This window comes from Dreissena polymorpha, chromosome 1 (genome assembly GCF_020536995.1).
Source record: "Dreissena polymorpha isolate Duluth1 chromosome 1, UMN_Dpol_1.0, whole genome shotgun sequence".
In the NCBI taxonomy this organism is placed as follows: Eukaryota; Metazoa; Mollusca; class Bivalvia; order Myida; family Dreissenidae; genus Dreissena; species Dreissena polymorpha.
Window position 1 is genome coordinate 21,519,455 of NC_068355.1, and position 25,527 is coordinate 21,544,981.

Below are 25,527 nucleotides of genomic sequence, written 5' to 3' on the forward strand. Positions count from 1 at the left end.
TTTGTGAGCATGTTTACTGGGTATTAGGTTGCTAGATATCAAAGCTGAAAGTACTACAAAGTCTAGCACCTAAATTTCATCTATATATTTCTACAAATCTTAAATGAAATCTACAACAAGTTTTGCTCACTGAACAATAACAGTACACATTTTGAAATCAAAACAATACTTTGCTATAATACTGAAAAACATCTCTATAAAAACATTCTTTGGTTATCTCAAAATGTGGCTTCCCATATTATTATAAAACAGGGGTCCGTTTCATAAACAATCGTAGGACAGTTTTAACTTACAAAAGAATTTTGAAATAAGTAGACAATATAACTCGCCATGTTCATCAAAAGTATACGTCGTTATAGATGCCAATGAAAATTAATAAAGTAATGAAAATTTATAATCAAACGATATGGACTTAAGCAATTATGCACATTTGAAAAATGATTTTTATCGTAAATGTGTACTGCGATGTTTATTGAAACGGTCCCCTGGAGTCTATGCATTGTAGATATCAATTTATTTATTTTCGAAAACCCTTAAATGCATTACTCCCAATATAGATTATTTTATTTTTTTTATGGTCAGATCTGTTTAACAGTCATGCATCTAAAGGTTATTAACTCATTATAGGAATATAAACATAATCTTATTTACACACTTTTGTTCACATTCTTCCATCTTTATAATACTGATGTTAATATGTGTACGTACAAATGTTAATTATGCACAACATGTTTAAAAAAATATGCCCTAACAATAAACAATTGAATAAAATTATGTTTAAAAAACGATCACAATCTTATTAATCACAGACAATAAAGAGATTTTTGTTGCTTGTATATTCCTTTAGATCCTCTAGCCTTTATAGATAGCATGTCAAACTGAAAACAGTCACATATTTATACCACTTGACCAATCCAATTCCAAATAGAACCTGAAAAAAGCCGGACAAAAACCCTCCCGGATAAAAACCCTCCCGTCAGTTTTATAGGAGCCTTACGAAAACCCTCCCATGAATGAACGGGACGGACAAAAACCCTCCCATGAAAAAAACGGGATAAGACAAAAACCCTCCCATGAAAAAACGGGACCGGACAAAAATATATTGGATTATCGGATATATATGCACATTAGAAAGCGGTATGTTTACAGTTAATGGATACACATTTTCTTTCAATTTCACACCCCTGAAAACACAATACACAATACACTCAATGGGTAATTTTGTCGGATTAATGAATGCAACACTAAGTGTTAAATTTCTTTTACGGGAGGGGTTTTGTCCGCCTACGTTTTTTTCATAGGAGGGTTTTTGTCCTCCCCCGTTTTTTTCATGGGAGGGTTTTTGTCTGCCCATGTTTATTCATGGGAGGGTTTTCGTCCGCCCCCTATGAAAATGACGGGAGGGTTTTTATCCGGGAGGGGTTTAGTCCGTATTCCGTATAAAATGATCAAATATATAGATAATTATATATGAGAGACAACAATTAAGTCAAGAGCTTTGTCACAGACAAATCTTTGTCATAGAAAAAACTGCTGTCCCATATTGACTTAATGCTGTTGGAGTTAGAAAAATACCTCCATAAGTAACATTGACCTATATGCAGATTTTATTTTCCATTATTTCTGTAATGATAGCAAACACAATTTTGTCTGCCAAAAAAACACATCCCATATGTACATAATTATTCAGCATGTGGCCCTCTAAGTACTTTTTGAGTCCTTCCAAAAACCAGATTTAACTTTCCAAATATTCCAGTAACCATAGAAACCACAATATTTGTCCCAACAACAAAACATTTACGTACATATTCCCCATATAGAACTTAATCAAGTGTCATCAACCTAGCTTAAATACTCATTAAAATATTGCATGATCCACAATTTAGTTTCCACATATTGATTCAATGGAGCTTGATAAATCGGTGTCCAATCAGTACGCAGAATGAACAGTGAACCAAATAAGGCAGTCATTTCTTTAATTTTCCGGGTTATCATCAGGTCGATCTTTTGGACTGTCGTCAGGTTTGTCTTCTACAGGTGTCGGTTTCTGAAAAAGAAATACAGACTGATGTCTAGAGATGCTAACTATGTATCAATCTTGCTTACATTATCGTACTTTATATCTTGGTGTCTTTTATATACCGGTATATATATAATATAACCAAATGAATTTTTCACAAATTAGCACTCAAAATAGCGCTGTATGTATAACACGATACATGGTTAAGTATGGTATTCATATAGAGTGCAGATCACTATATGAAGATATCATGCAACCTCAGCAAATCAAATCAGCAACCTATTTAAGTTATTTTGTCAGTATTCTAAAACAGTTGACAACTAACTAAGACACTGCTTTTCAACATGTCTTAATATCCTTATTTGGACTTTTCAAATTGTAAACAAATTGTATTATTTCATTAACAATTATCTATCTTTTTTAGGATAAAAAGCATAACATGTCACTATATATAAAGCAATGACTGGGGAAGAAATGCATGAATTATTTTTTTTTTTTCATAGATTTACACATATAAATATTTCAACAGCCATATTTCCCAACCACAACAAAAACTGACTGAGAAGATTTAAATACCCAGCCAAAGTTTTCAGATGTCATGAAGGGCATTCAATACCCAGCCAAAGTGTTCAGATGTCATGAAGGGCATTCATTACCAAGCTAAAGTGTTCAGATGTCATGAAGGGCATTCAATACCCAGCCAAAGTGTTAAGATGTAATGACAGGCATTCAATACCCAGCCAAAGTGTTCAGATGTCATGAAGGGCATTCAATACCCAGCCAAAGTGTTCAGATGTCATGAAGGGCATTCAATACCCAGCCAAAGTGTTCAGATGTCATGAAGGGCATTCAATACCCAGCCAAAGTGTTCAGATGTCATGATGGGCATTCAATACCCAGCCAAAGTGTTCAGATGTCATGGAGGGCATTCAATACCCAGCCAAAGTGTTCAGATGTAATGAAGGGCATTTGAGCTTCCAAGCTCTGGGAAAACCAGGCACAATGCATGTGCATTGTGTCGCATCAACTGTATTTTCATTTAGAAGAGACTAACCGTAAATGAAAATTCAGTAAATTTGGGGTGTATCATTCCTTGCAAATTACACAGGCTAATCTGGAATGACACTTTACACACAGTCATAAATCACAGTTTTCCCAGAACAGGTTTCATTTTGATCTAGCACCAAAGAAACATGATAACAAGAAACAATAGTTGAAACATAGAAGCTAATCTATAAATCACACTATTGGAGATATATCAGTTTTACATATACAATGTATTTGAGATGAATCGTTTTGTTATTTATAAATATGCTTCAAAGAACTGTAAAATCATTATTTGTAGTACATTGATTTTGTGGGGTACAGATCTTTGACTTTAACACAAATTCCTCGGTAAATGACTGAGGCAAACTTCACATTTACTTTTTCCAAAATCAAAAATCCACAAATGTATGTGTAAACAGTAAAGTCATTTTTGAAAAACCACAAAATGTCATGTCAACAAATATGAATGATATTATAATATTTTATGAATGGATCTGAAATTAAAATTCAGTACACCAAGAAACCCATAAGAATAAATAAAAGATTTGCAAAGAGTTGCTAGGTTGGTATGTGTAACTGTTCCAACTTTTTCACAGTTGAGTGTAACCCTAAGCGATTAAGTGTTTTATTGAGTATCAGCAACAAGAAAGCAACAGGACTAATGCAATGCAGTGTGGCGGTTGTGTGTACATGTATCTGAGGGCAGCCTACGCAGCCTGCGCAATCTAGGCCTCCAATTCCTCTGCCTCCTCCTCCTCCTTGTTTGATTTACTGACAGGAAGTTTCTTCGAGCTTGCCGCAGTCTTGCAAATATTACAGTTATATTTATAACATGGTGTGGCTCTACATTCTGCCTCTGTAGCTCCATTCCCCACAAATTATTAAATGTGCTTAACAGTAATGAAAATAAGTCTAAGTCTTAAGAATAAAGAGTAGAAATAGAGCCAAGAAAACATAGCTAAGAACATAAAATTATACATACTAAAAATTGTTTTCATTAACAGTCATTGTTCTGAATGAAGACAAATGTAATTTTGTGCTGAAACTGTCATGTAAGACATAGCTTTCAAATAGCTTAAGCACAACAGTTGTAGCAATATTCTTTATTTTTAGTCTGAAGTCTAAGGATCATTTGGTGAATACGGGCCCTGCACAGGTATAGCTTGACTGGGCTGGGCCCTGCACAGGTATAGCTTGACTGGGCTGGGCCCTGCACAGGTATATCTTGACTGGGCTGGGCCCTGCACAGGTATAGCTTGACTGGGCTGGGCCCTGCACAGGTATAGCTTGACTGGGCTGGGCCCTGCACAGGTATAGCTTGACTGGGCTGGGCCCTGCACAGGTATAGCTTGACTGGGCTGGGCCCTGCACAGGTATAGCTTCACTGGGCTGGGCTCTGCACAGGTATAGCTTGACTGGGCTGGGCCCTGCACAGGTATAGCTTGACTGGGCTGGGCCCTGCACAGGTATAGCTTCACTGGGCTGGGCCCTGCACAGGTATAGCTTCACTGGGCTGGGCCCTGCACAGGTATAGCTTGACTGGGCTGGGCCCTGCACAGGTATAGCTTGACTGGGCTGGGCCCTGCACAGGTATAGCTTGACTGGGCTGGGCCCTGCACAGGTATAGCTTGACTGGGCTGGGCTCTGCACAGGTATAGCTTGACTGGGCTGGGCCCTGCACAGGTATAGCTTCACTGGGCTGGGCCATGCACAGGTATAGCTTGACTGGGCTGGGCCCTGCACAGGTATAGCTTGACTGGGCTGGGCCCTGCACAGGTATAGCTTCACTGGGCTGGGCTCTGCACAGGTATAGCTTGACTGGGCTGGGCCCTGCACAGGTATAGCTTGACTGGGCTGGGCCCTGCACAGGTATAGCTTGACTGGGCTGGGCCCTGCACAGGTATAGCTTGACTGGGCTGGGCCCTGAACAGGTATAGCTTGACTGGGCTGGGCCCTGCACAGGTATAGCTTGACTGGGCTGGGCCCTGCACAGGTATAGCTTGACTGGGCTGGGCCCTGCACAGGTATAGCTTGACTGGGCTGGGCCCTGCACAGGTATAGCTTGAATGGGCTTGCTCAGATTTTTAGTTGCATATATCCGGGCAACAAGATCTTGAACTGAAGTTGTAAGGTCTTTCTATAATAATCGGATATCTTCAATCCCATGTACTTAAATGCTTATCTTTTTAATAAAATAGTTTGTTTAAATGATGGCTGCTTTACTATTCTGTTCCTTTTGTCACATATCAAGATATAAACAATAATTTGTATATATATAAGAGATAATTTAGAATCCGATTTAGGCTTAAGTTGTATTATGAATGTTTCCAATTCTATTTAAAACTAAACTTTATTAAACAAGAGCACCGCATAACGGAAGCCACGCTCGGCTGCAGGTGCAGTTTTGAATAAATGAAAGCTTGTCAGAATTTTTTTTTTTTTTTTTAGAGGTCACAGTGACCTTGACCTTTGACCTAATGACCCAAAAATGGGTGTGGCATGTAGAACTAATCAAGGTGCAGCTACATATATAGTTAAAAAGTTGTAGGTTGAAGCACTTTGATTTTAGAGCCAATGTTCAAAACCTTAACAAAAACAGCCGAGTTAATAAAATCAGCAATTATAAAGAAAATTTTTATTTACATGTGTCCATTCGAAGTTTGTCCCCTCCCTCACATTTATTTAAAAAATTGTTAATAATGGACATGTACAATAAAATAGTGATGTCATGTTGTAGTAGTTGACGTCACCATGCATTCTTTTCGTAGCCATATTTTTAAGCTCAGCTGGTTTCCTGTGTGAGATTTTTATTATCGAATTTTAGGTGAGTTCAGGCCATATATTAGTGTTTTGTCCACCAGACTAATTCTATTTTGATTGTGGTACATAACTGTCTATATTAGGGGCTGTGCTCTGTGAAAAGGGGGGTTTGATGGATATGCTTAAAGTGTTGTCCCAGATAAGCCTGTGCAAACTGCACAGGCTAATCAGGGACCACATTTTCCGCCTACACTGGATTTTTGCTAAGAAGAGACTTTCTTTAAACGAAAAATATCATAAAAGTAGAAAGTGTTATTGCTGATTAGCCTGTGCAGACTGCACAGGCTAATTTTGGACGACACTTTATGCACATGCACTAAACCTCCTGTTCACAGAGCACTGCATTCCCATACATATATGTGATACTATGCAGCAATTATTTGCATCTCTCACCCAACAAAGATATTAATAGTCCAAACACTAATATTATATCACTATTCAAATTGTTGTCTGCAGTGTTTAACATTTTAATTTTCCTATATTCACATATGATATCTCTATCCCAATATATAATTTACCTATTCCCATATTCATATTTCAATGCATATATTTCAAATCACTTTTCCAATATTCATATTTCAATGCTTATACTTCAAATCACTATTCCAATATTCATATTCCAATTCTTATATTTCTAATCATTATTCACTTATTCATATTTCAATGCTCATATTTCAAATCACTATTCCCTAATTCATATTTTAATGCTCATATTTAAAATAACTATTGCCTTATTCATATTTCAATGCTCATATTTCAAAACACTATTCCCTTTTATTATATATTATATTCATATTCCCAAGTATTAACTCCTGCATACATATTCCCTATCTTTAAATGTCTGCAGTGCAGTGCGATCAGCGTTTTTCCTCTATATAAAGTTGGTACCGTTAAACGGCACCATTCCCAATGAGACTATTTTTCCCAATTTCAAAATAAAAATTCCCAATTTTCAAAATAAAAATTCCCAATTCACAAAAAAAATCAATTCACAGAAAAAAACGCCGAAGATTTGCATACGCACATGTTAATCCTTTTTGTCAAAACATCGCATTCTACGCAATGAGGTCAGTATACCGGCTAAGCGTGTTTTCACAACACCCAATACTTCATCCAGTTTTGTCAGGATTTTTTGTTTACTCAGTACTGTATACAGAGTACAATATTTGCTACAATAATGAATCATGGAAAAGACCGTTACGATAAAGATACAGCATGTTTAAGGGAAATTAATTCTTTAATTTAGTTCAAATGAGTAACAAAATTTTAAACAGAAATTAAAAGATTTCAATTGCCTCAATGCTACATAGTTTTTATGCAAAAATCAATACGCCTACACTTTCCATGCGGTAACGTGACGTTTTACATGAGCGGCTTAATTTTCGCGCGCTTTTGTTGAGACAAAGAAAATATGCATGTGTAATGTTTATGTGAAATTAGATTTTGATAACGTCGCATTACCATGAAGATTGAAAAGTTTGCTTTGGATTACCAATTTAATTACGGTAATTAGAGAATGCAACCAAACATTTACAGTTTTAATTAATAAATTAAACAATTATTTGTAAAAACGTTCACGTGTCGAAATAAATGTTTTGACAATATTAAGCATGAAATGTACAATTTCCACGAGGAATGCACCAGGTTGCCATCAGCAGTCTTCTATGTAACTGCCATGACTTTTTCGTGGAGGAGTACACTGTAAATGACTGATTAGTGTGGTAGGTATATTAACGCCAACAAACTGCCACAAAGCCACTGACATAACCAATTGATAGTGAAAATGTGTTATATACGCAAAACTGATTCACAACCGTTCGCATCTTCAGTGCATTGGAGCCGACCTCGTATACTGCTCGTTAAGTAGTATGTAACCAATTTTTGTGTAATATGAAAACATCCAAACAAATTACCGGTACTGATTATCACTCGCGCATTTATAAAATTCGGACTTTAAAAATTAGGGAATATGTATTGCATATCAAGTCCAGTGCATAGTTGTCAGATGTTGATAATAGCAGCATTTCATCGATGGTCAAGTCTACTGACGCAAACGCGGTTCAATCAGAGGCAGACTATCCTACGTAACCTGAGGCTACGAGTCCCGATTTAGACTGTTCATACTCTCAAGCACGGTTTCAGTAAGAGTGTTAAGTTTAATAAGCTCATTGTTTAGTGTTATAAGAAACATTATTTTGTAGGAAATCACTCACCACTTTGATGTCAATATGCAACTTATTGTTTGTACATGTTTTAAAACGTTTCTAGCATAATTAATAAATTTCCCAATTTGGATGAAAATGCTGCTAATTTTCCCAATTTGACCGGTACCGGTACCATTCCCAAAGTGGTGAGGAAAAACGCTGAGTGCGATGGTGCATGTTCTACCTGGGACCTGGACTGGTTGTTGTCAATGAGTGTACCCCCACGAGAGACGCCTGGCTGAGGCTACAATCCACCATTGTCAAGATTAAAAAACAGTAAATATTTGGCTACAGCCCACCAAAGTAGACAAAAAAAGCACTAAACAAGCCTAAGTCTGGGAAAACTTGGATTAATGCATGTGCGTAAAGTGTCATCCCAGATTAGCCTGTGCAGTCTTCTTGTAAACGAAAAATACTGTATACGTGGAAAGTGTTGACCCTAATTTGCCTGTGTGATCTGCATAGGCTAATCTGGTATGACACTTTATGCACATGCATTAAGTCCAGTTTTCCCAAAAGCATTTTGAATATTTGTTTCTATGGTAATTTGATTTAAATGATTTTATAATATAATTACTTTGAAATATTCATGAACTTGGTTAATTTTTAATGTAGAATGTTTTAATATTATGAAACTTATTATCTTATATATTAAGTGAGGTAAAATACATGTACAATACATAAAATGTTTGTATTAATTTAACAAGAAGAAATAGAATGATTTTGTGCAAGATGATTTTGTTTGCAAGTATTTATGATAAACCCGAAAATACACAATGATTTTATCAAATTGTGTACCTCTAGAAAATTTGATTTAAAGGTTCACCAAAAAATTTAAGCAAAATTTAGGTATAAATCTGATGTTTTAAACAAATTGAGCATTTGCATTTTTAAATTTTACCAGAATCGTTTAATATTAATTAATAGCATATAATAATGGGGGTATGTGTTACACAATATATTGTACAAAAGTGAACAATGGAATTGTATAATAATGTCCAGGGATTTCAAGTAACATTTGAATTCTGCAAATCATCTGCCTTGCATCGTTTTAACCCAAATTTTACCCAGAACTTCAGATAAATATTTTACTTCATACAACTTGCAGTTTTTGCATTGTATTTCTCTAAGTGTATTCAAAACAGACTATTTTACAAACATGCAGAAAAAAACACTCTTAACTTTATTATTTTTACCCCTTAAAGTTTCATTTGACCCCTGAAACTTTCAAGCATGAGTGTTTTTGACTGCTGGTTTTCAAAATCTATTGAAATCCCTGAATGTCACTATATATCAATAATTGTTACGTGTCATATTGTGAAGAGTGTTTTGATTTTGATGACAGATATAGGTGCTTTTACACGAATATCTTCTACAAACAGTGCTAGGTATTGTTCACATTAGTGCTGCCATATCGCACACAGTGCTTGTGGTGCAGGGTTACCTTGTTGTAGGGCGAATTTTCAGCAAAAGTCTTTTGCCGATCGCCATTGTTAAATGTACGAGAGCGATTCAAGCTTGTTTTACTGTTGTTGAGCGTCAGACTCTGAATACAAGATTGATATACTGCTATAGTAGGATACACAGCTATTGTAGGATAGACTGCTTTGTAAGATATATTGCTATTGTGGGATATACTGCTATAAGGATATTGTGGGATAAAAAATAGACTAATATGTCTATGAGTCCTGTTTTCCCAGGGCGAGGATCATATATACATATCATTCACTATGCATATAGAGAATAGTGAATCTAGGGTATAAAGGTATCTGTTACTATAGTGATTTTAGGGTGCATACGTGTATGTCACTGTAATGATTCTAAGGTATATACATGTCTGTCACTATAGTGATTCTATGGTATAAAGGTATCTGTCACTATAGTGATTCTTTGGAATATAGGCGTATATCACTATAGTGATTCTAAGGTATATAAATGTCTGTAACTATAGTGATTATTTGGTATATAGGTGTGTCACTGTAATGATTCTAGGGTTTACACGTTTCTGTCACTATAGTAATTCTAGGGTATAAAGGTATCTGTCACTATAGTGATTCTTTGGTATATAGGTGTCTGTCACGTAACAGAGATTCTAAGGTATATATGTGTCTGTCACTACAGTGATTCTAGAGTATATGGGTGTCTGTCACTATAGTGATTCTAGAGTATATAAGTGTCTGTCACTATAGTGATTCTAGGGTATATAGGTGTCTGTCACTATATTATTTCTAGAGTATATAGGTGTAACTATGAAAGGCATCAAAGATATGCATCACCTTGGATATACCAGGACAAGAACATCTAGGCTACTAGCAGTCAGAAATACAAGTATGTGTTATATTTACTCTATAGTTCTTCTACTACACTAACTCTTATCAGTATAAGAATATATAATTGTTATATTGTTGAAACATATATTTACCGATGGCTAAAAAAGAATCGAAAAAAATCGAACATAAATTCATGAATTACTGTTCATTACACAACATATTAGATTTTTTTATTATAACGATTGAGGTCAGTAAACTAAGTCATATTGACTATTACCATGACAAACACAATGTAAGGAGGAACATTCTGTGAGAAAAATGCTGGGATATTGCTGTCAGCTTTACATAATAACTCTCATTAATCCAAGAATCAATCACATTTCTACTATCACAGATATCAAACATTGCATGTCTTTCAGAATCCTTTAGTTTTTGTTTTATTTGAATACAAGAATTAAATCATAGCTTTAATATTGACCATAATAGTACGTCATAGGATTGTAAAACATGAACTTTTGCAAATATGAAAGATTTTTTTAAAATACTTTAACATCATTCCGTGTTGTTGTATTTTCAAAAACGACTTTTGTGGACATGTACATTTGTGGAGTTCTGATTTTGGAAAATGTATAAGGAATTTGAATCGGTTAATACTTAAATGTTTTTGTGTTAAAAATGCAGATTTGTCAACCCATCAAATTAACAAAAATTAAGGTTCCATGAATAATATTGATTTTACAATATTCAATTTAAGTACTTCATAATTTGAGTTTTTAAAAACAACATGGAAACACTTGCAATGTTTTTTTATTGTGATGATATGGACCTTAATTGTCATAAGGCAAATTGCTCACTGGTTTTATAAACCAATAGTACATAAATCACTGGTCTTCTAAACCAATGGTACATGAATCACTGGTTTTATAAACCAATGGTACATAAATCACTGATTTTATAAACCAATAGTACATAAACCACTGGTTTTATAAACCAATGGTAACATAAATCAGTGGTTTTATAAACCAATAGTTCATATATCAATGGTTTTATAAACCAAGGGTACATAAATCACTGGTTTTATAAACCAAAGGTACATGTACATAAATCACTGGTTTTATAAACCAATGGTACATAAATCACTGGTTTTATAAACCAATAGTACATAAATCACTGGTTTTATAAACCAATAGTACATAAATCACTGGTTTTATTAACCAGTGGTACATAAGTCACTGGTTTTATGAACCAATGGTACATAAATCACCGGTTTTATAAAGCAATCGTACATAAATCACTGGTTTTATAAAATAATCGTACATAAAAAGTATGGTTAATAATATAATAATACATGACCTTTTAAAAGGTCAGCTTGGTTTTTACCCACAGAAACAGGGTTTTCTGGAGTACTGTTCCTTACCATGTTCTACGTGCAACCATGTGTAACATTCATCAAATTATGTAATACCAAACCTGACGTCTATTTATTTTGATATTTAGATAGCACAGTACATTTTTCACAAATTAGTACTCAGAAAAGAGAAAAGAATTGCATCAATTTATAATGGCACAAACTTTGAAAAATTGAAATTTAAAGGGGCCGTCCAACAGATTTTATGATTTGGTAAATTGACAAAACGAAAAAAAAGTTGTTTCAGATTCACAAATTTTCATTTTAGTTATTATATTTTTGAGGAAATAGTAATACTGACCATTTACCATGCTCTTAAATATCTATTATATGCATCTTTTGATGATTTGAAAACCTGAAAATTACGATTGAATAATTTAGAAAGTTCTGTTGTTGTCGTTTTATTTTGGGATACTACGAGGATTGCTTATATAAGTAAAAAATACATCCGCTCTAAGCATGAGCATGGATGGTCGAGTGGACTAGGTGGGAGACTTTTACTCCAGGACGCCAGGGGTCAGTGGTTGGAGCCCTGTTGAGGGTTACTTTTTTAAAATTGTATTCTTGTTTTTTAACTGGAGATTTTAAGTTCAAATGTTGAAATTTATCAATATAAAGCATGTAATAACAAGCTTCAATACATGCCTAAATCTGTTGGACGGCCCCTTTAAAGGTGGGTTATTTTAAATAAACTGTGTGTAATACACAGTATAGTACAGTAACTCTTCTCAAATATTGGCAGGGCTTTTATTCCTGTTTTTGTAAATTGGCCTTGGCCCCCATACCCCTATTTTGTGAAAACATTAGTCACAAACTGTTCATAATTGTGAAAAAATTAGTTGGGAAATTTCTAAAATTGTGAGAATTCGAGTCGCGAACTTCTTGAAATTGTGAAAATTTCAGTCGCGAATTTCCCAAAATTGTGAAAAACAGCCATTCTCATAGAAGGAAAAAAAGGCCTGATGGGAAAGCATGCCTACCGTCTTGGATCTATCTTCCAGCCACCAGTCCTTGGGGAAGTGGGAGATGTTGTCGAGGAAGGACTGATTCTCCTCCCATTCCCGCTGCCACTTCTTTGCGCTGTACTCCGGCTGACGCAGCATGATACGCTTCAAGATCGACTGGTTCTCCTTCGTTACACGCAGCAACTCACGCTGTCTCTTTTCACGATTCAAACTGAAACACGGGGATTATTCATGGAAAAATGAATAACTGATGTTGTTGCTTTTCACGATTCAAACTATAGCATAGGGATTATTCATGCATAAAAGAAAAACTGACATTGTTGCTTTTCACGATTCAAACTATAAAATAGGAATTATTTATGCATAAAGGAATAACTGACGTTGTTGCTTTTCACGATTCAAACTGTAACACAGGGATTATTCATGGATAAATGAATAACTGACATTTTTGCTTAACCCTTAAAGCGCTGGAGCTGAATTTTAAAGGCCTTTGCAAACAGTTTGGATCCAGATGAGACGCCACAGAACGTGGCGTCTCATCAGGATCCAAACTGTTTACTATTCTGATAGTATTCTTTGAAAAAAATCGAAGAAAATGCTTATTTTAGAAATTCAGCAGACGACATTTTAGCAGATGACAAATTTCCCAGCATGCAAAGGGTTAATACAATCCAAACTGTAGAGGAGGATAATTCATTATTCATGATGTTTTGTTAATATGGCTGCATATGGCATTAGATCCATGTTTCCACTATGCAGGTCAAATATTAAGCTGCTACTTGCCAATTTACGTGATAATAAACCAAGTATTTCCATCACATGAGTCTTGTAGACCCATCAATTATATTATAGTAACAAATATGGTATTAAAATAACACTAACAAATATCTCATGCTGATATTTAAAGCAGACAAATTTGTCGCATGTGATCATTTTTAGATTTTCTTAAGTAATTAAACAATAATAATAATTTGATTGTAACAAGGTCACTCACGTGATGTTGTGAATAAGCATTCTACATTTTGTAGTTCTTGTTATCATAAAAGAGTTCAGTTGCTAAATAAATGCACAGTTGGTAATATTTATTTAAAAATTCTATTTCATCACATAATACACCTCTCAACATTTCAAATACCCAATATTAGTTACTTAGCTGTTAGAAAATGTAGACATCGCACCCTGCATGTTTTTAATATATAAATTATATGCATCAATTTCCGCGGTCAGGAAACATTGAGTTAAATTCATGTGCATAAAGTGTTGTCCCATATTAGCCTGTGCAGTCCACACAAGCTAATATGGTATGACATTTTCTGCTTACAATTTTGTTGTTGAAAGGAGTCTCTTCTAAAGGAAATCTATTCTAGACAAAAAGTGTTGTCCCTCACTGCAGACTGCACAGGCTAATCTGGGATGACAATCTACACACATGCATTATTATTAAGCCCCTTTTTCTCAGAGCTGGGCTAAAATACATCAATTCATATAAAGTAATTCCAGTACGCACCTTTTATATTCATAGTTATTTCTGTTGTCTACACGGCCACGAGTTCTCATAATGTAGGACATCTTCTCGAGCAGGATACGGTTGTCACGCTCTATTGTTGCTAGCCTCTCTTCTTCCAGCTAAAATTAAAAAAACAGATTTAAATTCTGTCACGCTCTTGGAAAAATGTGCTTAATGCCTGTGCCTAAAGTGCCATTCCAAATAAGCCTGTGCATTCTACACAGCTTTATCAAGGATGAAACTTTCAATTGTTATTGTATTATTTTTGTTTAAAGCAAATTTGTGTTTGTTTGTGAAAATCCAGTTTAGGTTGAAAGTGTCGTCCCTGATTAGCCTCTGTGGACTGCACAGGCTAATCTGAGACGACACTTTATCCACATTCATTATATCCTGTTTTCTCCCTGGTAAGCTCAACTAAATGCAAACATTCATAAAAAAATCTGTTTAGTCACTGGTAAAAATAACAATTTGCTTCATATAAATATTCGTTACAAAATATGAACACATTCAACAATGGCGATTTGTTAATAAATGAACAGTTCTTGAAACGCTTCCAGAAGGAAGTAACAGAGATTTTCTAGAAACATATTCTTCATACTGCATTTCAATAAATAGCTACGCAAGAAAGGAAACTCATGTAAGATTTAGCAAATCAAATGCTAGATTTGCCCTATTTCAGATCTCATGCTATTGCAATTTTAAGTGCTTTCAAGTTTAACAGTATAACACTTCTAACCATGATATTAATTAACAAGTGCCTTTCATTTACTTACAAGTACATAATTTATAGCGAATATCTGCGATAAAGTTTGTTGTAAAAAAATGCAACCTTCAAATTAATAATATATCTTTTAAGGGACTAGTTCAGAGATTAATAAAATAACCATTTTCAAAATGTTTGGAACAGATACAAAGTAAAAAGAATATCAGGAGAAAAATAATAGATCTATGTCTCCCTCTGGGAAAACTGGGCTTAACCCTTTGCATGCTGGGAAATTTGTCGTCTGCTAAAATGTTGTCTGCTGAATTTCTAAAATTAGCATTTTCTTTGATTTTTTTCAAAGAACACTATCAGAATAGCAAACAGTTTGCTACCTGATGAGACGCCACGTTTTGTGGCGCCTCATCTGGATCCAAACTGTTTGCAAAGGCCTTCAAAATTCGGTTCCAGCACTGAAAGGGTTAATGCATATGTGTAAAGTGTTGTCCCAGCTTAGCCTGTGCAGTCCGCACAGGCCAATAACGGACGATACTTTCAACTTTTATTGTATTTTTTGTTCTAATGAAGTCTCTTCTTAGCAAAAATCAAGTTTAGGTGTAAAGTGTTGTCCCTGATTAGCCTGTGCAGGCTGCACAAAATAATCAGGGACGACTCTTTCCACTTTTATGGAAATTTTTGTTTCAAGGAAGTCTCTTCTAAACAAACCAGTCTATGTGTAAAGTGTTGTCCCTGATTAGCCTGTGCAGACTGGACTTTACCCACATGCATTTAGCCCCATTTTTCCAGAATAAAGCTCAAATACGTTTGCAATTGCTGAGTGGTAAAATAAGAAGTTTTTATAAGACCTGGATCGAAATAACAGTTCACACATTTTGAATACAAAAATCTACCTACTTAAGATATTGAAAACATACTTCATTATACATTTTAAAAAAGCACTCATGAACAAAACGTTTTTTTCAAATTGCAAAAATTATGAAAATAAATATTTGTAGAGTATTTAAAGTTTTATACATATTTCAATGCCAGGGTGAGATAACAAATAATCAACCTACCTGATCAAGAATTCAATTGATAACGCATCCTGTTTTATCAAACCATGCAATAAAACTTAGGAAAGCTTTTAAATTGGCAAATTATTTTCATTGCAATCAATGGTTTAAATGCTTATCAGACAGTGTTTACAGCATATATCCAGCATATATCCACTTGAATGCTCTTGAATAGGTGTGAATCTTCACTCAGCTTGAGAAATTGTTGAAGGTTTGTTTACAACAACTATACTTAAGTTATCTACATAGACTTGCTGCAATAAGCCACACATGCTAATCAGGGACCATACTTTCCACCTACACTGGATTTGATTAAGAAGAGCCTTCCCGTAAACTAAAAATCCAATGAAAGCCAAAAGTGTTGTCCCTGATGAGCCTGTGCGGACTGCACAGGTTAATCTGGGATTCTACATCACTCACATGCATTAAGCCCCATTTTCCCATAGCGTGGCTCAAATATTAAAAACAAAGTAAAGCTCCCTTATCAGTGGTCATTCATTGAAAGTCAAACATATTAATATTGCAGTAGAAATGGTCAACACCATAAAATACAGCCAATCATTGAATCCGATAGCAGGCGTTGAAGGGACGTCTCAAGTGTGTACACACGTCCTACTTGAGACTCACCTCAAGCAATACACCAGGCAATAAGAACTGGAGTTGTTGAATCAATTTATAGAATCTACTTTAATTTATGGACAGTTTATTACAGTTTGTATAGTATTGATCAGTTGATAGGGCATATCAGATTTAACCCTGTAACACTTAGATATGTATTTTGACGCCTTTGTAGTCCTTTAGAAAGTTAAATTTAATTAAAGGCCTTTCTTACTAGATTCAAGTTTTAAATTCTTTATTCCAACTTAAAGATACTGATGAGCAGCAAACAGCATAAAACCTGTACAAGCTGCGAGTTACTCGCAGGCTGTTCTGGTTTTATGTTGTTTACACTAAGCCATTTTCACTTGCTTCTGAGTGGCAAAGGGTTAAATATGATGGTTTTAAAATCATACAATAATAAATGACCCAACCCCTGGAAAATGGGGCTACAATGTATATTCATGTGCATAAAATGTCATCCCAAGTTAGCCTGAAGTCCAAATAAATGGACTCCCAGAGCCTTTGAAAAATTTTCCTATGGCGGCTCTGGCAGTCCATATGCACCCCTTCATAAACATGGGTGCAGTTCAGCGCAGCGAATCCCTGCGCTTCACTGAACAGACGTCGTTTGAGACAAATTGAGGAAAATAATGAATAAACTTCATAAACATGTTAAATTTACCTGAATGGCAACCTACGGATGTTATCCTTTGCGTGCACCCTATAAAAACACGACGATGTTTCAACACACTTTTCTCGCTGACATGTTAATGTTTAAATTTGAAACAGTGTATTCTGTAATGAATACCACATCGTTATCGACTTTATCGGCTGGAGCACATAACCTGACATGCAAAATATTGGTGTACTGTGACCTAACCAATATTGGGGCAATTTTCCAATATGGCGGATACAGCGTACAAAACAAAACCTAAGTCAATAAAATCAATTATTTCTTGCTTTAATGGTACCATTTGGATGAGTTAGTGGTTAAGATAATTTTAATAAGTTCTTGCAGTTTCAGTGTTCCTTTACCCTTGCATTGTTGATAACATTTTGCACCCATGGACAAGAAAGAGCGCATTGCAACTCTAAGCAGCCCATTGGGCTATAAAGCTTAGAGTTGAATTATTGCAACTAGTTAGCCTGTATCTATCACCTTTCTTTAGATAGGTTTTTATTTAGAAAAAACTTCCTTTAAAGAAAAAGGTCAATAAAAAGGGGAAAGTGCCATCCGTGTTAAGCCTGTGCGGACTGATAGGGGTCAAGTGAAATTTAGGGGTCACAATACTGAAGCCTAAATATTGTGTTTCTGAATATTTGTTGATTGCTCTAAAATGCTGCTTTGTATAAATTTTGATATTCAACTTTCAAAACAACACAATTTGTGCAATATAAAGTACATTTTGTGTTTTAGTTTCATAGTACCATTTGCATCAAAATGAAATAACAAGTGAAATAACAAGCTGTTCCATTTTGTGATAACAATATTGATAAATCTAAATTGGACATACATGGAAGAATAAGTCAATAATTTATGAAGCATGATCAATACACATAACCAAGACTATGAAACTCGAGAGAGATTATTGAATATCTCACTTGAGCATTAAGACATAACTGCTGTCGATATTGATTGACTTTTGAAAGACATCAGCAATAGTTTTATGTCTGTCCGGATGATATTGGCATGTCTAATAAAGAGTTATGGCTGAATAAGTAAACAACTGTTAACCTTTACCACTAATATACGTATTTTGACGCATCTGTAGTCCCTTAGAAAGTTAGATTTAATTTAAGACCTTTCTTACTAATTAAGATTCAAGTTGTAAAGGCTTTGTTTCCATCTCTTTGATACTGATGAGCAGCAAACAGCATAAAACCATGGTTTTATGCTGTTTGTACATAGACATTTTCACTTTGCTTCTTATTGGGAAAGGGTTAATTATTCTTACTTTCTTATGTTTCAAAGTGAAAAACTGTCAAAGGGTATTTCTATATAGAATGATTTTAATTTTACTTTATTGACATTTGTCTTTCTTCCATTGTGCTATACATATCTGATAAAACATTCTGTTTTCATTCAGCACAAAAGATTTATTTAAAGAAAGTTGCAAGAAAGATAAAAGATGATTAAAAGATTTTTTTGTAGGCAATGGGCTTCAAGATAAATGTTTGGGTTACTGCTCATTTTTAGCCCTTTGCATGCTGGGTAATTTGTCATCTGCTAAAATGTTGTCTGCTGAATTTTTAAAATAAGCATTTTCTTTGATTTTTTTTTAAAGAATACTATCAGAATAGCAAACAGTTTGGATCCAGATGAGACGCCACGTTCTGTGGCGTCTCATCTGGATCCAAACTGTTTGCAAAGGCCTTTAAAATTCGGTTCCCGCACTGAAAAGGTTATGGTATTTTTCGTTCAAAAGAAGTATGTTTTCAGTTTAAAATCCAGTTTAAGGCGGAAAGCCCTGATTTACCTGGGGTGCCACTTTACGCACATGCATTGAGTTTTTGCAGGTAAGAGTCTCACCTGGAGCTTCTTCAGTTTAAGGTGAAGGTGCATGTAGGTCGCTGGCGCCCGGGTGTCCACCATAGGCTGCGCCTCCTTTACCTGAAATGTGACGATCCAGAAAAGTCAGGATACTGTAATATCATTTACACTCATTTGCATGAAATTTCATGGGTTTTCAAAAAATGTCTATTTTGTGGACATGGATCGAGATTTGTGCATATCTGATTTTGGATTTTCTGATGTGTTTGTGTTAAATTCTTAAATGGGTGAACACATGAAACAACAAGACCACCGCATAACGGGTGCCCCGCTCGGCTGCGAAAGCTTGTCAGAATTATTATTATTTTTTTAGAGGTCACAGTGACCTTGACCTTTGACATAGTGACCCAAAATGGGTGTGGCGTGTAGAACTCATCAAGGTGCATCTACGTATGAAGTTTCAAAGTTGTAGGTGGAAGCACTTTGATTTTAAAGCCAATGTAAAGGTTTTAGCACGACGCAGACGGACGGCAGACGACGAGCAGGCTATGACATTATACCTCGGGTTTTCACTGAAAACAGCCTCGCTAGAAATTAATATCCACTATATGTATATTAACTATTTTACAGATACGCGATGCTGTGTGGAAAATGACTAGCTGGTATTGTATGCAAGATTTTCTATAAGAATTATTTAAGGAAGCTGAATGTTCATTCAAGGGGGTCTATGGCATACTCGGCCCATACTCTACAACTTTCTGCATTCTGATCAGCACATTAAATAAAGGCATGAAAACATTTGTTTCCCAGGGTTTTATTTGGCTATATTCCCAATCGCAAAAAGGATACCTTTTTCCCAAAATTTGCTAAAAATTTCCAATTGGGGAAAAAAAGCTTATGACATCAGCTGTTTTGCTTTTAACAAATCGTAGTCTGATCCGGTCTCGTACAGGTTTTAGACTATACCTTGATTTGGATAACATCGGCATTATTCGTGAGCACGATATTCTCCGTGTTGTTCAGTCGCTTATTATATTTGCGATGCAATTCAATCGTTTTGTGATTTGGCTGAATGGAAAACAAAGATGTCACGCAATTCGCAATATAACGTGAAAAATATTCCTAAGCAAAAATCTGGCGGCAAAACAAAAACTGTTGATTTTTTAAGCAAGGGTCATTAAAAAAAAAAAACTCGTCAAGAAGTACAAGTCTTCCCATTGAAACTCCTTTCATTGTTAATGATAGCAATTTAATAACAAGAGACTCTTTTGCATGCAATCGTCATCGTTGATTTCCGAAAGCAAAGTGCTGACTGATATTCATTATGTTGATAGCTGTAGTTCTTCAGAAGAAGATGAAGTGCCTCCTAATAAAATGGTGCCTGGTGTGACTGAATACTTTGTGTGAGCTTATTATGTAGAAAACTGTTGATCATGATGGTGTTTGTGGTGTTTGTGCTTAAAGATGCTGAACTCATTCATGTAGTTTTAAATCCCAATTTATTTTCCCAATTTCTCGAAAATGCCGATAAAATTCCCAATTTCAAAGCAATTGGGCTATCTTCACAAAAAGCTGAAGAAAAAAAAACTGTTTCATTTTTAACATTCCAGTCAAAAAAACAATTTCATATTTATGTGGAAAGCTTAAAAAACAAGAAACATAAAATGCCTACAAATTAAATCAAAGTAAAGATATAAGATTTTATATAAAACATTCACACTCATAACGTTTTAGTGTTGGAATTATTGGTTTTATTTGTTTGTAACAGATTTAGGAATTACCGGTATTGGTTTTATTTGTTTGTAACATATTTCGGGATTATTGCTTTTATTTGTTTGTAACAGATTTGGGGATAATTGGTTTTATTTGTTTGTAACAGATTCGTGCACAAAGTTATATTGATGACAATACTTCATGCCAGATTGTTTTATCACTCAAAACAAGTCATAAAAAACTCATCTCCTTAAAAACATATCACAAAATTTCAAACTTTTGTGTAAACATTTGTTAAATAATTGAATAAACCAGTTCCTTATCCCATAATTATGATATGTTGACACAATCTCAGCATTTCAGATTGACACAATCTCAGCATATCAGATAATGAACTTTCCCTTCGGTATTGCTTAAATAAGTGATATTTAATTTTCAAACCTTTGTAAAAACAAAGATTAATTGATGGTTACGATTATGCAGATGACCAAAATCACATGCTGTACTTTTTTTCATTAAGCGTTTTGTATCTTGCGCAATTTTGGGGTATTGCTATTATGGATTTATAACTGCATCTTAAGGTCATTCTCCAATAAATAAATATTCATGTTTTTGTTCAATATGTGCATATATCCAAAGGAAGCCTCAGTAGGAAATTTCCAAACTTATACTTCTGTGCATGGCTGTTATTGTCCCCCTACTTCTGTGCATGGCTGTTATTGTCCCCCTACTTCTGTGCATGGCTGTTATTGTCCCCCTACTTCTGTGCATGGCTGTTATTGTCCCCCTAATCCAACTGTTAACACTTACAGTGTAAATAAATTTAAATTAACACCCCACTGAGCACTTTTGTACAGTTTCACCCCTTACAGGGGCCTTTTTACAGATTATGGCATGTTTTGAAGTTTGTCATTAATTTGCTTTATATTGATAAATGTAAACATTGGATATAATTTAAAACAGCTCCAGTAAAAATCAAGAATAACATTTAAAACAGAAAAAAAAATAAACCTCAGCAGGGCTCGAACCACTAAGCCCTGGAGTCCTGGATTAAAAAGTCTCCGATCTAGACCACTCAGCCATTCTTCCAGATACAATGATAAAGGTATTTTATACTCCATATAAGTAATCCTCGAAGTTTCACAAAATATAGCGACAACAACAGAACTCTCCAAATTAATGATTCCTGTCGCGTTGCAACGCTTTATAATTTTCAGTCTTTTAAATCGTCAAAAGATGCATATAATGGCTATTTTAGAGCATGGTAAATGTTCAGTATAACTGTTTCCTCACAAATATATCGTAACTAAAACGAAAATTTGCAAATCTGAAACAATATTTTTTCAATTTTGTCAATTTACCCTAACATGAAAAGGCCCCTTTAACCAATAGACCTGTGCCGGCACAAAGTCTTCTATTTTAGAAGGAGTACTGTATCGGAAGAAGAAGAACTCTTTTAAAAAATAAACTTAACTTGACAGAAAAATGTGCTGGTTAAGGAATTTCAAAGCCATGATTGGTGATACACTTGCAATGGCCATTGCGCTCTACACTCTGACCTTAGTAGGTGTCTGGTTCTTAAACAAGCACATTATAAATTAGTCTTGAACAATATCTTTATCAAATTGTCACAATCAGTCGCTATATAGTTCTTACAAATCAGATTCAAATGTATGGTCCCCATTTATATGATGTTGTAAACAGGAATTGTATTTGTAATCATAATAATTAATTACATTATATACATGTCACAACCTAATCACGTTTTGGTAAATTGACAAAATAACAAAATATATTTCAGATTCGCACATTTTTGTTGTAGTTATGATATTTGTGAGGAAACAGTAATACTTAACATTTACCATGCTCTAAAATATCTTATATGCACTTAAAAAACCTGAAAATTATATACACCCTTTTAACGCCAAACAATAGAATAATTTTGAGAGTTCAGTTGTTGTCGTTATATTTTCTGACAATATGAGGATTACTTCTATGAAGTATAAAATACAACACTCATTGTGTGAGCACAGATGGCCGAGTGGTCTCAGCGATAAAATTACTCAACGGGTCATTGGTTTGAGCTCAGTTGAGGGTTACTTTTTTTCTTTCTGTAATTTTATGCTTGTTTTTTTAATGGAGCTTTTTTATATCCAATGTTTACATTTATCAATCAATACAAAATTCAATTCATGCCGAATTCTGTGAAACGGTCTCAATTAAATATAAATTACATAGATTTTTATTTATATTAAAAAGATATTTATAATTAAGAACCCTTACAAAAATTTTATTATCCTTAGTTACTATAGTATAACTCAAAGCAAAACATTTGTTTCCAGCAAATCATGTTGATCAAATATAGATCTAGTAATCATGATAACCATAAATGCGAGTGAATTCAAATAATTGTGTCTCTATTTATCAAAGATTATCATCACACGGAGATCATAACGCGTTACAGCATAAGTATTCAATAACGCAAACATTCAATATTTGCATAGTTAAACAGTAGTCGCTCTAGACATTAACCCGTGGCCGTGTTTACAGGCGGGTGGGGATAGAAATTTCAACTTACCAGTCGTCGGTGTTCTTTGTAGTAAGTTTGGTCCCATTTCATCTGTAACAATTTGTTGGTTGCTGGTAACACGCTCTGATATGAGCGAAACATTTTTGTATTTCCTTGACTATGCATTTTGTACACTACAATTCATTCACAGCTAACTTATAAACTTCCACTCCACACCTGACAGGTAACTGAGTCACGTGATCAAGCTTTACGATCGCCATAACGACGCTACCGAATGTAAACGAATGGCCGTTCGGTAACTTCCGTTTTTCAATTAACAAGGCTAAATTAAACTAATTGATTAACTATTGTACAATTGTAGTACGCCTGTTAAATGATTTAGATCTATACTCCAATTTTTGATTTAACTGTTAATACCATGTGTATTATCGTCAGAAAGATGTATCGCTCATTAATTACTAAATACTTAAATCAGAAAAGTCAAAACATATTTGGAAGCACCCCCACAAAAACTGTAATATTTTCAATTCATCGCTTCTCATTTTTTGAATATTATAATATTTTTGAGATTTTTTAGGTAAAAATAATAAGCCTCCGTCTTTGAAGGATAACGGGAGGCTCTTTGATGCTGCACGTGACAAGGCAAACATCCTTAAACGTCAATACAAGTCGGTCTTCACAGACGAAACAGGAGGCGAGGTCCCAAACCCTGCAGGTACGCCCTACCCAGACATGGATGAGATCAATATCCAGAAGGAAGGCATCTTAAAGCTTCTCAAGAACCTTAACCCCAGGAAAGCTTCAGGTCCTGACAATATATCGGCAAGGATACTGAAGGACTGTGCTGAAGACTTAGCCCCAATCACAACCCTAATTCTTCAACGCTCCATCAGCGAAGGAAGGGTACCACATGACTGGAGACAAGCCAACGTCACCGCCATCTACAAGAAAGAAGCTAGGCAAGATCCTGCCAATTACCGTCCGGTGTCCCTAACCAGCTTATGTTGTAAGTTGCTTGAGCACGTTATCGTCAGCCAGACACTCAAGCACCTAGACAAGCATGCCATCCTTCACGACTGCCAGCACGGTTTCCGAGCTAGGAGAAGTTGCGAGACACAACTTCTAACCCTCACCCACGAGCTTGCAGAATCACTTGACCTAATCATACTTGACTTTAGCAAGGCGTTTGACCGCGTGCCACACCAGCGTCTTCTCAAGAAAGTAAACCATTACGGTATAAGAGGAAACACCTTAGCTTGGATATCGTCCTTCTAACACGACAGGACACAAAGAGTTGTGGTCAACGGGCAACATTCAGAAGAGGTCCCAGTAGTCAGTGGTGTCCCTCAGGGTTCGGTATTAGGACCTCTATTGTTCCTAATCTTCATCAATGACCTACCTGAGGGGCTGCTGTCAAGAGTTCGCCTCTTCGCCGATGACTGCATTCTTTACCGCCAGATCAAAACTGACCTTGATCGTCAGCTTCTCCAAGCGTACCTGGATGCACTAGCCAGATGGGAAGCCACCTGGGGTATGGACTTCCACCCACAGATGTGCAGTGTGCTTCGAGTAACAAGGGCTACATCCAACCTTATACCATCTGAATACATACTGACAGGCATCAAACTATCGATAGACAAAACAACTAAATACCTAGGTGTGGATCTTGACTCAGAATTGTCTTGGAAGCATCACTATGAGTCACTATCACCGAGTTACCAAGAAAGCAAATAACATGCTCGGTTTCCTGCGGCGGAATCTGAGAAACACCCCTCAACAAACCAAGACAAACGCCTACATCGCACTAGTTCGCTCCAGCGTAGAGCACTGCTGCACAGTATGGAGTCCACACTATGGAACTCACAAGTATCAGCTAGAGATGGTACAACGTCGTGCAGCGCGCTTTATTACAAACAGATTCCACAATACAAGCAGTGTTGATAGTATGCTGGAAGAGCTAAACTGGGAAACCCTCGAAACACGCCGCACAAAACATCAACTTACAATGCTCTACCGCATAGTCAACAAGCTGGTTGACATTGATGCCAACAAGTACCTGACACCACGAAGGAAGATGCCTAGACACCCGCACGGTTCCGGCTTCTTACCAGTCACTGCTACATCTGACACCTTCAAATACAGCTTTTTCCCACGTAGTATACCACTTTGGAACGATCTA

The 25,527-nt window shown here is 35.5% G+C and overlaps 1 protein-coding gene across 3 annotated transcripts; it reads right to left on the bottom strand.

The window, feature by feature from the left end:
- Window positions 1–1,266: 1,266 nt before the first annotated feature.
- LOC127874016 (sperm axonemal maintenance protein CFAP97D1-like) lies at window positions 1,267–23,598 on the bottom strand. Of its 3 annotated transcripts, XM_052418123.1 has the most exons (7): window positions 23,397–23,598; window positions 19,145–19,225; window positions 14,242–14,360; window positions 12,750–12,945; window positions 9,536–9,637; window positions 8,276–8,335; window positions 1,267–2,047 (listed from the first exon to the last, which is right to left on the bottom strand). In XM_052418123.1, exons 1-7 carry the CDS (start codon window positions 23,511–23,513, stop codon window positions 1,976–1,978), a joined length of 747 nt encoding a protein of 248 aa, XP_052274083.1. In that variant the 5' UTR covers window positions 23,514–23,598; the 3' UTR covers window positions 1,267–1,975. The 3 variants fall into 3 exon arrangements, with proteins under 3 accessions (XP_052274083.1, XP_052274084.1, XP_052274088.1); XM_052418124.1 differs by lacking the exon at window positions 9,536–9,637; XM_052418128.1 differs by lacking the exons at window positions 8,276–8,335; window positions 9,536–9,637.
- Window positions 23,599–25,527: the final 1,929 nt, after the last annotated feature.

Bases quoted from the DNA above. Each gene is read 5' to 3' on its own strand.
- LOC127874016 (XM_052418123.1), bottom strand. From the start codon at position 23,513: ATGCATAGTCAAGGAAATACAAAAATGTTTCGCTCATATCAGAGCGTG. The intron at 12,946-14,241 runs GTGCGTACTGGA...CCCGTGTTTCAG, and splicing joins AATAACTATGAATATAAAAG to TTTGAATCGTGAAAAGAGAC. The intron at 9,638-12,749 runs GTAGGCATGCTT...TCTTGTATTCAG, and splicing joins TGGAAGATAGATCCAAGACG to AGTCTGACGCTCAACAACAG.